Source organism: Vulpes lagopus, chromosome 15, assembly GCF_018345385.1.
Source record: "Vulpes lagopus strain Blue_001 chromosome 15, ASM1834538v1, whole genome shotgun sequence".
Taxonomy (NCBI): domain Eukaryota; kingdom Metazoa; phylum Chordata; class Mammalia; order Carnivora; family Canidae; genus Vulpes; species Vulpes lagopus.
In genome coordinates this window covers 15,313,241-15,328,273 of record NC_054838.1, presented here as the reverse complement: position 1 = coordinate 15,328,273, position 15,033 = coordinate 15,313,241, and the positions used below count along the sequence as shown (strand labels likewise).

At 49.6% G+C, this 15,033-nt stretch overlaps 1 protein-coding gene across 1 annotated transcript in view; it reads right to left on the bottom strand.

Annotated features, from left to right (window-relative positions):
* The window catches only part of GALNT18 (polypeptide N-acetylgalactosaminyltransferase 18), a 340,362-nt gene that overhangs the window by 171,548 nt on the left and 153,781 nt on the right, over positions 1-15,033 (bottom strand). The window contains exon 2 of the mRNA XM_041730190.1: positions 2,866-3,058. Within this exon, the coding sequence (XP_041586124.1) occupies positions 2,866-3,058 (193 nt within the window). The remainder of the gene's footprint in view (positions 1-2,865; positions 3,059-15,033) is intronic.

Below are 15,033 nucleotides of genomic sequence, written 5' to 3'. Positions count from 1 at the left end.
GATGAGGGCTCACTGAGAAGGCTCAGCCCTACCTTGTATCAGAGATTCCATTTCTTCTTCTATGGAAAGTCACCTTGCCCCACAGGAGAGGCGTGGAACCCCACGAGCTCTGTGCACAGGGAAGGTCTTTCCCTCATGATTACAGCTCAGAATTCGACCTCTCTGGAGTCCTTTGGAGACTCTCAGCAAACTCAGGAAGCCCAGGTTGGACTGCCCCCCCCACCCCCCAAAAAAACGTGCTACCTCCAAAGTGTGCTTGAAGGAAGGCCTGTCCTTCCGAGAAAGGCCATGTGGTCTCTGTCCCCTCAACCCTCCACTTTCCTGTTTCTCTCCTGGGGAAGTAGCAAGAAACAGTGACGGGGCGCACCTCTCAATGAAGGGTTAAGGGGCTCAGGAGTCAGTTGGCTCTTAACAAGACAGCTACCATCAAAGGCCGGGATTTGGCCTCGGGAGACAAGGGGTCGAGTCTTCGCTCAGCTACTTATCCAGCTGTGTGACCTCAGACACAACACTTACTCTTTCTGTTCCTCAGTTTCCTTAACTCTGAATGAGGAGAACACGCCAGTTCCTTCCCTACCTCTGCTGCTGGCAGTCGCTGTGGTCCACTGGGAAGGCTGTTCTCCACAGGTCAAGCTCTGTGTAAATACCAGTCATCGTGATAGTCACGATGCAGTCTAGAAGATCCATCCTTTCCTTAGACTCTTTATTTCCCCTTTAATTTGGAATAAACAAGCATTGAACTAGGTCTGAGTTTTATGTCAGAGCTGATTGTGAGGTTTGCAGCTCCTGTGCTGGCCAAGATCCAGGCCAAGGCCCCTGCAGAAGTCCTGGGGGTCCCACTGCCTCTTGAGGACCCTTTTTCCAGAGCCTCTAGGTTCTGGCCAGGCACAGTCTCTGAAACACTCCCAGGGAGAGTCACCTTTGGAATATTCTCAGAAGCCAACCCCAACCCAACACCTCTACTGACTGCCATCATGGTCCAAACCACCACCGCCTCTCACCCTGATAGGCAGAAGCCTAATGGGTCCCCCCACCCCCCACCCCCCGGCCCTGTCAGCCTGCTCTCAACACAGCAGATGGGGCCTTTGAAAATGACAGAGCATATTGCCAGTCTGCTCCAGGGCTTCCCCTGGGTCCCCATCTCATAGGGTAAAAGCCACACCTGTGCAGCAGCCTACCAAGCCCTCATCCTGGGCAGCACCTGAGAGCTCTGAATAATGCAGATACAGAAGGCCACCTCTAGAAACTTTTATCTGATTGGTCTAGGGTATGGGCCTGGCATCAAGATTATTCTAAAGCTCCCTATGAGTTGAATGCGCAGCCAAGTTTGAGAACCACTGCCCTACTTGATCTGTTTCCTGTGGCCCCGCTGACCTCATCTCCAACTACCGCCTTCTTGCTCACTCTGTTCCAGCTGCACGGGCCTCCTTTTTCAAACATGCTAAGCACACTTCTACCTCAGGACCTTTGTACCTGCTAGTCCCTTACCTTGAATTTTCCCCCCAGGTATCCAAATGGCTCGCTTCCTCATCTCTTCTGGATGTTTGCTCACATTTCACCTTTTTAGTAAAGTCTTTTCCAACTCCTTCGCTAAAAATCCAATCCCTCTTCCTATTCCAAGAGTCTCAATTTCCTTCTCCAACTTTCTATTTCTTCATAGCATTTGCTGCCATCTAACATGCTACATATCTGACATTTTTGTTTTGAATATTATGTGTCCCCGCCCATCTAGAATGTAAGCTCTGTGAGGGCAAAGATGTCTGTTTTGTTTACTGCTCTGTCTCTGTGCCTAGACTGTGCTGGCCCATAAGAAGTGCTCAGTAAATATCCTTTTTTAAATTTTTTTAAAATATTTTATTTATTTATTCATGAGACACAGAGAGAGAGGCAGAGACACAGGCAGAGGGAGAAGCAGGCTCCAGGCAGGGAGCCTGACATGGGACTGGATCCTGGGACCCCAGGATTACGCCCTGGGCTGAAGGCAGTGCTAAACCGCTGAGCCACCCGGGCTGCCCAGTAAATATCCTTTAAATGAATATATACTCTTCTAGCCCCTTTTAGATCCTCTGCTGCTCTTTCATCCCTAGAGCTCAGCCAAGTTCCCCATGGGCCAGGGAAAACCATACTCAATTATACAGTATATATCAGGTGCTCAATAAATGTCTATGGAACTAAACTTTTCTCCCTAAGAGAACACAGCCTTCAAACCAAGCAGCAAGAGCTTCCCTGAAAATTCCAGATATAAGCTCACTGCAGTTTGTAGCTTTAAGAAAAATTTAAAAATAAGGAGAAAGAGGGGGAAAGAAGGCATTGGGGGAGGGGGGGACTCACAAAAGTTAATGAGATTTTCTCAGCTGTGGTACGTGCCCACACTTTTAATAATTAGGAGTAATAAAAATTCTAACTGAACCTTAAAGGAACATCTTCTGTAACAAAGAGAGAAGTCAAGACAGACTTCTGTGTCGGGTGTAATGACTTGTTAGCCCTAGAAGATGGAGATACTTTAAATACTAATTTATAGAAAAAAAAAATAATTGTTCATAAAAATGCAGCTAATTGGGTTAAAATGACTTATTAACAGAAACACCAGATGACTCTAGAGCCTGTAAGGAATAAATTAGGTTATTAATCCTCAACATCTATCATGGAAGAAGTCTTCCCCCTGCTTAGCAGATGGAGAAACTGAGGCTCTCAGAGGAGGTAGAAAGTGACTTGTCCAATGAAGGCTGAGGGCACAGACCCTGGCTGAAGCAGGAGAGGCACCCAGGAGTCCAAATGCCCTGTCCTGACTCTGTTTCCGGCACTGTGGTGACCCCATCTCCCCACAGGCAGGTCAACAAGGGCCCAGCCACTGACTCTGCTCACCCACTGGGTCTGAGGTCAGGCAGGGGCCGGTCGAGGGGCAGGCGGTCACTGAGGTAGGCGTTGTAGCCGTAGTACTGGAACTGCTTCAGGGCCATGCGCCGGCCTTCAGGGCTGAGCTCCTGGCCCCAGTGTGCAAACAGAGAGGAGTCTGTGAAGGGCTCAGCCTCTGCCTCCTCAGGCTTGGCAGGAGCCTCTGGAGAAAGAAGGGACAAGGAGACAGCGGGTCAGAGTGCACCCCTGCAAATGTCATGACAACCCCTTTCCCCTCCTTACCAACACCTTGGGTAAAACAAGCTTCTCCCCATACTTGGGGGGCTGCGCAGAGGATAGACTGTAATCCCCATGCTTCTTCAAACTCATTTATCCATCCATCCATCCATCCATCCATCCACCACCCTTCCAACAACCACTAGGCACAAGGGATATAGAAATACATCCTACAGGTCTACTGAGCAGCTCATGGATGTGATCCTGATGCCTCATGGCTTCAAGTCAGAACTCCCTCCTTTCCCCACAAGAGATGCTGGCCCTAGCCCTCAAACGGGGCTTCTGCTTCTCTCTCCCAAGATTGTACCCCCACTCCCTGGCAGTCCTGAGCCTGCCCTATACCCAGGCACCCTAGCTGGGGTTCTGGCCCCCTTTCCAGTCTTGCCAGCCCACCTCTCTCTCCATTGTCTGGTCTGCTGTGAGTGGCCTGGTCCCACCAAGTGCCATCCACCTGGCTCCAAAGACCCACAGCCAGACTGCCTCCTGCTGCTTCCAGACTGTGCCTACCAGAATAGAGGAGAGTCAAAACAATTTCCAGGCACCCATGTGTTCTGGGCACTGCTCATTGGGCTCCCAGTAGATTTGTAGGGGCAGCCCCTACAGCAGGTCAAGAGCTCATAGTTTCCCTGGAGCTTTCTAAGAAAATGAAGGGGGCGTTATTACCTATAAGAGCAGAAGCTTTGGATTCTACAGACATGGATTCAAATAAACCCCTGCTTCACCATTCACTGGCTACGTGGCCGCTAGCAAACACTCAAGCTCTCAGATTCCCCCATTTGTAATGTGGGCACACTAATACCTACCCACCTCCCTACCCTCCGCCCAGGATCTGAGAGGATTAGATAAAATAATGTATACACAGCACTTTGGCCAGCATGTGTCTCAGAAAAAGTTCACGATAGAAGGAAACTAGTATAGCACTTAGCAAGGGGAGCCTGGTGGGTCATTTGATTTTTTTTATTTTTTATTTTTATTATTATTATTTTTTAATGGGGGTAACAGCTAGGACACAGGCTGATGGATCAGGACTTTGGAATTCATTCTGAGGTACAGGCAGTCAAGGTTAGAAATCAGAGAAATTGGACAGAGACGCCAAGCCCGCTGGATGCTATCCTCTATGCTCACAAAACATGATGTAAGTGAGAGATGGTGCAGGGGCCTGGAATGAGACAGAGACCAGAGGAAGCAGAAGCAGATTAGGGACAGAACAGGTAGGCTTGGGACACTTACCAATGACCACTCAGCCATCTAGGCAGGCTTGGGACATTTGCCAATATCCCCTCAGCCATCTGTATGAAGCCTGTGGGTGTATACACACCTATGCCAGGTAAAGGTACAGGCTAGAGCCAAGCAAGGAACTAAGGTTCCAGAGTCTTCAAGGTTGGGGAGCTCAGAGCTGCAGACCACAGCTCTTACTACCACCTCCTCTTGGGGGATTCTCATAAGAACCAATCTGGGAGAGGGGAAGAGGCCTTCTAATACCCAGGATCCTCCTATCATGGAAGGGGTGCTCTGGGGGAGGAAGCCCCTGTCACTAGAGGGGTACAAAGGCTGTCTTTGAGAGAAGGGGGCTTTTGTGGCTCCCTAAAAATTAGAGAGCCCTTGATTCTTTTTTTTTATAATTTTTTTATTGGTGTTCAATTTGCCAACATATAGCATAACACCCAGTGCTCATCCCATCAAGGGCCACCCTCAGTGCCGGTCACCCCATCACCCCGCCCCCCCCCCCGCCCACCTCCCTTTCTACCACCCCTTGTTCATTTCCCAGAGTTAGGAGTCTCTCATGTTTTGTCTCCCTTTCTGATATTTATTACTCATTTTTTCTCCTTTCCCCTTTATTCCCTTTCAGTATTTTTTATATTCCCCAAATGAATGAGACCATATAATGTTTGTCCTTCTCCGATTGACTTATTTCACTCAGCATAATACCCTCCAGTTCCATCCACGTTGAAGCAAATGGTGGGTATTTGTCGAGCCCTTGATTCTGAAGCAGATCAAGTATGCCAATGCCAGAGGCATTAGTGAGACAGATGCCTAAAGACGTGTCATCAGGGCTTGGACTCCCAGGTGCTGGGCGAACCTGTGGAAGGCACCTCACCTCTCCTGATCATGTCCTTGGGACATACCCCAAACTGGAGGTACATCTATCTCTTTAGGATAATCATCATAGCTAACCCCCACTAAGTGCTTTCTACCAGTCAGGCTCTGCTGTGAAGGTTTTGTCCCCCATCAACTCATCACACCCTGTGAGGTGGGGACGATTATCATTTCCACTTTCCAGGTAGTGAAATGAGGCACAGAGAGGATAAGAACCTTGCCCTGACTCACTCAGAAGGAAGCGAAGTAGTGGAGAGTCAACCTCGAGAGGTCTGTCTCCCGAGACGGTGGTCCTGACCATCACACCACCGTGGATCCACATGACAATGGAGCTGGGATACACATGAGTTCCACAGATAAACATGGCAATTTTCCAATTTTCCTTAAAGATATGGAAGGAAACTCAGATACACAAAACAGATTGGGGTCTAATAAGGAGTAAAATGCAAACCAGGTGAGCATTTCTATGACAAAGTAAGAGATGTGGAGGCCAAAGTTCCATCCCAGAACTCGGGGCACACTTGTTCTCCCCTCTGAGGCATAGGTGAAGGGAAGCACAGGGCTCACAAGATCCTAAAGGTCCTTGCTATCTCTACAAAGATGCATGACTCATTCACTTGGAATGTTGAAAGCAGTAAAAATCGAAGTCAGTGAGCCAACTGAATCATATAATATTTAAAAGAAATGGAGTTTTACTGCTCTCGCCTACCTACCTAAATGGATATTACCAAGTAAAATGAGATCAGTTAATGAAAAAATTATGATTCACAATTAGACCCGTGTTGCATAAAAATGTATTCTAAACATATTAAAATCCTAGGTTCCACCACATGCTCCTGTCTTCTTACTCAGCATGGGAATAAACCACAGCAAACTTGAAAGAGGTGGGTCTTGAATGATGTAAGTCAGGGGCATGGCAGGGGCAGGAAGGCCTCTTTGCTGAATTCCTGCCCAGAGCCAAGCACCGCTGGCTGATGTCTTTACCCAAAGTTACCTCTGTCTTGTTCACAGGTGTGGACTCCATGAGGGCAGGGTGACATCTGTCTTGGTCTTTGCCATGGGAGCATCTTGAGAGGAGTTCCATAAACCATTTTAAAATAAGTTAGTTGACAAGCACTCCGTAGAGCTTAGTTATTAGACATGAGGAAACCAAATGAAAAGGTTAAATGACCAATCCAAGGTCATCTGGTTTGTCAGGGGCATTGAAGAAAGGTCTGGGTCCCTCCAAACCCCACATTCTTTGCTCTATACCATAAATGGCCAACTATGGTCTGAGGGCCAAATTTGGCCCACTACCTATTTTGTAAATAATGCTTTATTGGAACACAGCCCATCCATCCATGTGCTTACAAATTATCTACAACTGCTTTAGAGCTAGAGGGCAGAGTCAGGTGCATGCAAAAGAGCCCATGTGGCCTAAAAAATTGAAAATACTTAACCAGCTGGTCCTTTAAGAAAATGTATGCAGACAACCCCGGTTGTCTTCCATTTGGCATCCAAAGGACTGGTTAAGAGGACTGGTTGTGCAGTTACACTCCAGATCTACCATTCACTGGTTTAGTCTAGCTTACCTGCACTGCCCCTGTTTTCTCATCCAGAAAATGTCATTGATAATAATAGTATCCTTTTCACAGAGCCGGTGTACATATTCCATGAGATGTCCCATGTCAGGAGCTTAGCACAAGGCCTGGCACATAATAAATGTTAGCTACTAAGGAACCACAAAGACCCTCAGCCCCACCAGCGTGCCCTTCCGACAACACCTCTTGAGTTCAGGTGGGGAAGATAAGTGGCCCTGCCCTGAGGTCCCCCGCTCTGAAAGACGTTGCTGCCGCCTAGCCCCCAGAGGAAGGACTTCCATGCCTGCTGCCAAGTGGCCAACTCTTAACTGGTCCTAGACCCAACGACTACCTTCTCTCTCTGGTAAGAAAGCAGCCCTACACGGTCATCAGCAAAGGAGGACCATCTGACATGTTGGGGTGACAGGCAAAGAGGCTTCAGGGAAGTGCCTAGGCTGGGACCTCTGCAAAAGTCCAGGGGTGTCTGGACACATCCGGTGATGTACCAGACCAAGAGCCATCTGTCACCCTGGGATGAGGTACCTCTCAGGAGCAAATCTAGGCTATACTGGAGTATAACTTTCCCTCCTAGTGTCCAGACCTACTTGGGTACAACTGGCCAACAGGGGGGACACAGAAGAAGTATATATCCAGCAGGCTCCGAACTCCCCAAGGACGGCTCCTCCTGGCAGAGACTAAGCAGGCACAGTGAACTCAGCCTGGCAGCAGAGCCAGAGTTTAGAGGGTTCTGGGTATGGCACTAATCCTATAATCCCAGCCCATTCTTCACCTAGCCCGGGTGCTTGTCTGGGTGAGACAGGAGAGAGAGAGCAGACTGAGAGCAGACGCTAAAAGGCCAGTTCACCAGATAGCCACACATAGGGCCTGATTGGCACCTGCATAACACAGAGGCAGGGAGGCATCCTCCCACCTTCCCTCACTATGAGCTATGTGGCATGAGCAGGTGGGCAGCCCCCAGCAGGATATGAACAGACACACAGGCCGGGGGAGACACTACCATGCTATGCCCCTCTCTGCACCGTATCCTCCAATGGCTACCTGTCTCCTCAGCATGTAAGACCAAGTCCCTACTAACACTTAGAAGGCCCTACACGGCTCCTGGTGACCCAGATTCTGAGATCTCATGCCCTGCCACTGCCCCCTATCCTCTCTACTCCAGCCACAGCGGCCTCTCACCAGACTCACCAGGCACATGTCACCTCAGGGCCTTTGCTCTTGTGTTTTCTTCTACACCCTTATGGCTAACTCCCCTCACTTCCTTTATCTCTTTACTTAGGAGTCATTTTCTCAGCAAAGCCTTTCCTAAACATTCGATCTCAGGGTTCCCTCCACACCCACTAAAGTACTTTTTCTATTTGTTTTACTTATTGTCTTTCCTGACTCAACTGGAGCCCCATGAAGTCACGGATTTGCTCTGTTCTCTGAGGAATGCCCAGTGCTTAGAAGAGTGCCTGTTCTGGCAGATGCTTAATGAATATCAGGAAGACAAATGAATGGAGTAGTAGCAGCATGTCAGGAGAGGAGTCAGTAAGCCCCCGATCCATTAGGGTCCGACTCCTCACATCCTCAGAGGGAGGATGGAGACTGGAGTCCTGTGTCAGCAAGCAGGAGTGTGAAACCAGTAAAGGCCAAGGCAAATTCCATTCACATGTAGCTAATTTCCTACCCAGTTCACTTATGCAAGGCCATTTGAGATCACTGGTATGCTCTTAGAAGATTCCCAGGGAGTTCCATGGAATGTGGTCATTGGTGGACAACCCCGACTTCTCTCTCAGGACTCCTTGGTAAATCTTTTATATCAGAGAAGTACCTGGAATCTCTCCCAAGCATCCAGAACAGGACCATGCACAGAGGAGCCGCCCCAAAACACATGGGGCAAGAGAGAAGAGAGATAAGGAAGGAGGGGGAAAGGCTGTGTCTGTTTCTTGCCTTTTCCTCTTTCTACTCTCACCTGGAAGCACTCAGAATTGGAAAGACCGCACGAAGGCCCAACATCCTAAAAACAAAGGTGCAGAGGACAATGAGGTGGTAAGAGTCAGAGTCTTCAGAAAACTAACCAAAAATGTTTTCTGGGAGTGTCTGACTCAAACCACAGAGCCTCAGAGAGTCTAAGAGTCTGGTCCCAAAGTTCCTGCAGACATGTGGCTGCCAGCCTTAGTCCAGAGCTTACCCCTGGCTCAGTCTCTAAGGTTCTTGCTACAGAAATCCCCATCAACAAAATCAAGGGGAGGGTTTCCCTGAGAGGTCACTAATCACCCTACCTTTTGAAGAGAAAAGGCACATTGATGGGTCTGTGCAAAAATTACATTTCTGACACTGAGAAAGAGGCTGGCTTCTTCCTCCTCTTTGACGTCTCTCAGAGGAACCTGCCTTTTGCTTTGTGGGGGAAACAAAACCTCTGGCTCAGGGAAAGACCATTCCTGCTCATCCCTAGAATGCCCTTCTTGGCCAGCATCTGGGAAATGCTCCTCTGTCAGCTTTATCCCAAAGGGCTCCCCATGGCTGCGTCTCCTGCATTGCTCAGCTTTGGGAGTCGCTGTCAGCTTTGCCCCAGAGGGAGCCAACTCTTCTTATTAGACAATCAACAACAACAAAAAAAAAAAAAAAAGACAATCAACAAGTATTCAAGCAAGTCTATTCTGCACCAGGCCTATTGCTGGGCATTGGAAATACAAGGCTACTCAGACTTGTTGCCTACCCTCAAGCAGCATCCAGTCTAGTGGAAAAGCCAGTTATATAGAGAATGTGATCAACATATAGAGAATGTGATCGATGCTCCAGAGTGTATAATGTGCCACTGGGTCACCAAAGAGGGAAGAGGCACATGCCGGGAAGGCTTCCCAGAGGAGAGGATGCTCCAGTTAGACATGAAGAGTAAGTGAGATTCACAAGCTCACTCTGAAGAAGGGGACTGCTAGGGCAGGACCAACAGGATCAAAGATGCAGAGGCAGGAGAGAGCACAGCATGGGGGCTCACGGCCTTGAAACAGATGGCTATCCACAGCTGAGACCAGGGAAGAAGAACCAGAGTTGCTGGGGCCTCAGTCGACCTGGAACAGCGGGATATATAGAACCATAATGAGAACGGCAAGTCTGAAAGGCCAGGTCTGGCCATATCATTTGGAAATAATCTATAAGCCTGTAAGCACATATGCCAAAGCCCAACACACTAACCATCACCAAAGTACTGTCTCCAGTGGCAAAATGCATTATTTGTGGTCCAGGGAGGAGCAAAACTGCAGGCCAATCTTGGGTGTCTATGCAAACCATCTGCCCCTTGAGCTGATCCCTTGTACGCTGTACCCCCGTTCCATTGTGCTGCCCCTGCCAGGTGGTGAGGCCAGGCCGTCACAGTGGCCTGGGATGTAGGGGGAGAAGAGGAGAATGTAGCCCAGAGACATGCCCCCAGCCTGCCTCTATGTTCTGAGCCAAGACACACTGGTGTGAAGACTGGAAACTTCAGGCCCTGAGAGACTTCCCAGCCAGTCTGCGCGGTTCGCTGCAACGTTAAACCACTGGGATACTTCCACAGCGCTGGAGTCCCTCCGGTTGGCCTTGCTACCCCAGCTGCTCTGGCTCTCTTCTTGGAATACTCCAGCAACTACAAGGTATATACCTGATCTGGCCAGCAGTCCCAGGGCCTGGCCTCGCACTGCAGCCAGTGTTCATGCCCGTGCCTAGCTGGTTACAGTATATTTTGACAATCACTTGCTCTGAACCCTTCCTAGGAGGCCTCCTGTGAATAAGAATCCCAGAGAACTTTCACTCGGCTCAGCTGCTTCCCCATGTTAATGCCCAGTTCTCATTGTGCCTGACCTGTTTTCTGGAAAGTTCTACTCGTGATCACATGGGGCATCGAGAATCGCCACATTATGGTCTCAGAGATATGCCCGCAGTGCCCCACTAATGAGAGCGGAGAATTACAGATACACGTCCTGACAGCCTCTATGCTAATTCACAGAGACAGGAGGGAAGTGGGGCAAGAATGGGGCGCTTATGAGGCTTTGAGCAATTAAAGCAACAAAAGCCACGGCTCTGAGGGTTGTGCACAGGGGCACCTGCCAGCACCAGGAGTACATCTGGAGACTCTGCCAAGGCTTTCGAAGCTCCTGAAGCCACTGATGCTGGAAGCAGAGAGAATGCTTCCAGCGTGAGGGCCACTGCTTGGGTGAGCAGCCCAAATGCGGGCCTGCCCAGCGGCTTTCACCCCAGGGTCTTGGCGGTGCGGAGACCACACAATGGAGTGGAAAGAAAATGGGTTTTGGAGTGAAGCAGCCATGGTGCTGCTGCCCAGCCCCCTCCACTTCTGACTGCCTGTCCCCTCCAGGACCGCATTCCTGGCGATCCCCATCTTTAGGAGCCATGTAGCCAGCTCCTGCTGTGCACTTTACTCCCAGGCACTGGGAGCTCTTTGGAGAAGCAGGAGAGGCTAAGCCCTGACCTCCCCAACACCTATCTCTGTTCCTTGGATTTGGGGATAAATCCTAAAATAGCAGGAGAGGGGGTCACATCACACAGTTGCTGCTGGAGGCCCAAGTGATCTAGAGCTCCCACCGCAGGGCTGGGCGGCAGTACTGGTGGAAGCCTGTGGAGGGGAGACAGAGCCACGGGGAACTGAGCTCACATCACTTGGGACCCCCCAGCCCACTGCCTGCGCTGAGCCACGTCTCCATGGGAAGCAGCAGCTTGGCTTCTAGGGCTTCTAGAGCCTCTCTTCGGTCACCTTTAGGGATATCTTCCCAGGAAAGGGGTGGAACCTTCTTGTTTCTTGTGGTTTTACCCAGTTTACTATATGTTCCTCTTTCCGGCAGGGTCAAGGCTTCTTTGAGAGTGTGTGGGGAGGGGGCCTAGCTTGTGCCCTGCAGCCAGTCCTATAGCCACTGCTATTTGTGTTTCTGCCCTCAGGCCATGCTCAAAGCCAAAGGTTTGGGTGTTTGGTGCTGAGATCCAGAACCCAGTAATGAGGAGGCAGGGAGAAAGTGGAACAGACCAGCAGGCCCCTGTCCGGGTAGCTGCCTGCTGCGGGCACTAGAACCTGTGTATGAGGTTTATCTAGGGGACAGGCACAGATGGTCCTGTCCCTTGGTCCTCCTCCAGGAGTGGAGGAGTGTTCTGAGATGAAGAGACACTTTCCAGGAGTGTTCTGGGGATCCTTCTCTCTCCACTCCTGGGGTGCTGTTCAGTCTCTCTGGACAAGGCCTGCAGCCTGGCCCTTCAAGCCTCTGTCTTCTCCCGTAAAATGGGAACAACCTTTCAAGCTGCTGTGTAGAGTCAGTATGAAGTCAGCTTTCAGAAGGATGAAGGCGAAGCATTAAATAATGGACTTTGCCTTGCCGAATATCCCAGATAAGAACTCTTAGAGGATGTTTCCTTTTCTTCCACTCCATTTATTTTTTTTAACAGCTTTATTGGGGTATAATTTATATACCATAAAATTCACCCATTTCAAGTGTGCAATTCAATGATTTTTAGAAAAATTTTCTTCTACGCTTGAGATGCCTTGTTGCAAGTTTTATTGGGGGCTAAAAAGAAAAGGCTAATTGGATATTCAAGAAGGTACATTTTTCTTGTAGGCTTTCAGCAAACTCCTGCCTGCTGGCTTCCCGCTGGTGAGAAGTCACTGTTATTCCTACTAAAGAGCCTAGTGTGCAGGCCCAGCCACAGCAAGGTGCTGAGAGCTTACGGAAAGAGGTAGCCAGAGGGCCAGGAGGCCTCAGCCCGCTCTCACCTCCAACACGGGGCAAATCTGCTACTCCTTGGGCCCCCCTTCTCTTCTGTAAGATGGACCCAGTGTTTGGGTTTTATTTGGAGAAGAAAGGAGAACTTTAGCACATCATTGTGGTGCTTTCCTTATCCTGGAAAAACAACACACTGTGCTGTTACCGGGGCTTCCCAAGGGGATATTTTCAGATTTTTTAAACACCCTTTGATGTGCTCAGAGCCCTAATAATAAGGAAATAAGGTATTCTCCATAAGGTTTTTCCCCTCTCTGTGCTTCTAGAGGTGCATTAGAATTCATGCTAAAGGTCTTTTGCCAGCAGCCCTCACAATTAGGCTTTCTATTCTAGGGATCCTCAGAACTGCTAAAAGAAAGAAGTGAAATCTGACAAGAAAAAGCTTGGAGCTAATCAGAAGAAAGGAGCCCTGACAGTCTCAGGTCTGACACCATTAAAATCTTCTGCTCGACGACTTTATTCATCGTGGCAAAGGCAAATCTGGGAGATCTTCCTCTGACACCTGAAGGAGATTGTGGGGAAAGTGTGAGGCTTCTCCAGAATGCTTCATTATCAGGCAGTGGCGGGGATTGCTCTGCAAGGGCCGCTTCCTGAAGGGGCTCTGGAGTCAGCTGGGTGACCTTGGTCAAGCTGGGTGACCTTGGTCAAGCTCCTGAGCCTGTCTGAACCTGAGCTTGCTCATCTGTTTTGTTTGTTTTTTTTTTTTAAGATTTTATTTATTTATTCATGAGAGACAGAGAGAGAGAGGCAGAGACACAGGCAGAGGAGAAGCAGGCTCCATGCAGGGAACCTGACGTGGGACTCGATCCCAGGTCTCCAGGATCACGCCCTGGGCTGAAGGTGGCTCTGAACCACTGAGCCACCTGGGCCTCCCCTGCTCATCTGTTTAATGGGGATTATGATATCTACCTCCAGCTCCCGGCAGAGATTAAGTGCGGTGGTGGCCGTCAGTAAAGTGTTTGGCCAACCATCAGATGCCGGGTAACTGGATTAGCTTCCTGTCATCAGGATGACTGAGCGGTCTAAGGCGCTGCACTCAGGATCAGTTTCCTGTGGCTGCTTTAACAAATGAGCACAAATGTAGTGGCTGAAGGCAACACAATCGTATTATCTTGCAGCTCTGGAGACCAGGAGCCTGACAAGGGTGTCTCTGACATAAAACCAAGGCGTTGGCAGGCCTGCATTCCATTCCAAATATTCTAAGGGAGGATCTGTTTCCCTGGATTCCTGCATCTTTGAATCCTCTCCAGCTTCCAGGGGCCACCCACCTTCCATGGCTCACCGCCCTCTTACTCCAAGGCCGCTGCCAACAACAGTGGCTGGTGTCCTCTTCATGTGGCATCAATCAATCTGACTTTCTCTTCTGATCCCCTTTTCCACTTCTAAGGAGTCTGAGATTACATCGGGCCCACCTGGATCATCTGGGATGCTCCCCTATTTTGAAGTCAGCTAATTAAGAACCTCCATTCCACCTGCAACCTTAATTCCCCACTGCCATGTAAGGTAACGGATTCACAGGTTCCAGAGATTACTAGCACGTGCACACCTTTTGAGGGGAGGTGGTCGTTCTTCTGCCCACCCCAGTAAGAGTTCCATCACGGTGGGTTTCACCATCATCGATAAAAAGAAGATTCTAATACCTTGCCCTTAGGGTTGTAGGAGGCAAAGGAATGACACCTAACATTTGTTGAGTTCAACCATATGCCAGCACAGATCCCAGCACAGTGTTTGCCCATCCCTGACACTCCAGTGAAACTGCACATGGGGATGTGACTGGAGTTATCAGGGCAGGACTGACAGCCAGGTTCTCCAAAGGAGCAGGTGCACATGGCCATGAGCTATGCAGGGGCCTTATCCCTGACCTTGAAGCCACCTTGGCACTGCCTCCCTCACACACCAGCCAATGAACAACAAAGGAGAGCCGCAGACGGTGCAAAGCAGGTACTGTGGCAGTCACCATTCTGCATGGGGAAGAATCCCCACTGGCTCTGATTGAGGCATCCCAGGTTCCAAATGGCTCCTGACCATTGGTCTTGCTTCCTCCTGCTGTGCTTTGGACTGGGAACTGGCATTTGGCTACCCAAAATTCTGGCATTCAAAACTCCCTAAAGCTGCAGTTCTTTTGGGTTTTTTTTTGGGGGGGGGTCCTCATCTGAGAATCTAATGAAACCTATGACCACCCCCCAGAAAATGTACACTGATACACGCACAGAACAATCTGCCTTCAGTTTCAGGGCAGCCATGAGTGGTAGTATGATGCAAAGCAGGGGTTGGCAAACTTTTTTCTTTAAAGGACCAGGAGTCACTATTTCGGGCTTATGGGCCACGTGGCCTCAGTCACAACCACTCTGCTCTGCTGTGTTAGGGAGAAAGCAGGTGCTATGTAAATGAGGGGGTGTGGCTGTGCTCCAAGAAAACTGTTCATAATCACAGGCAGCAGGTCACATGTGGCCTGTGGGCTGCAGTTTGCCAAACCTTGGAGTGGTCAT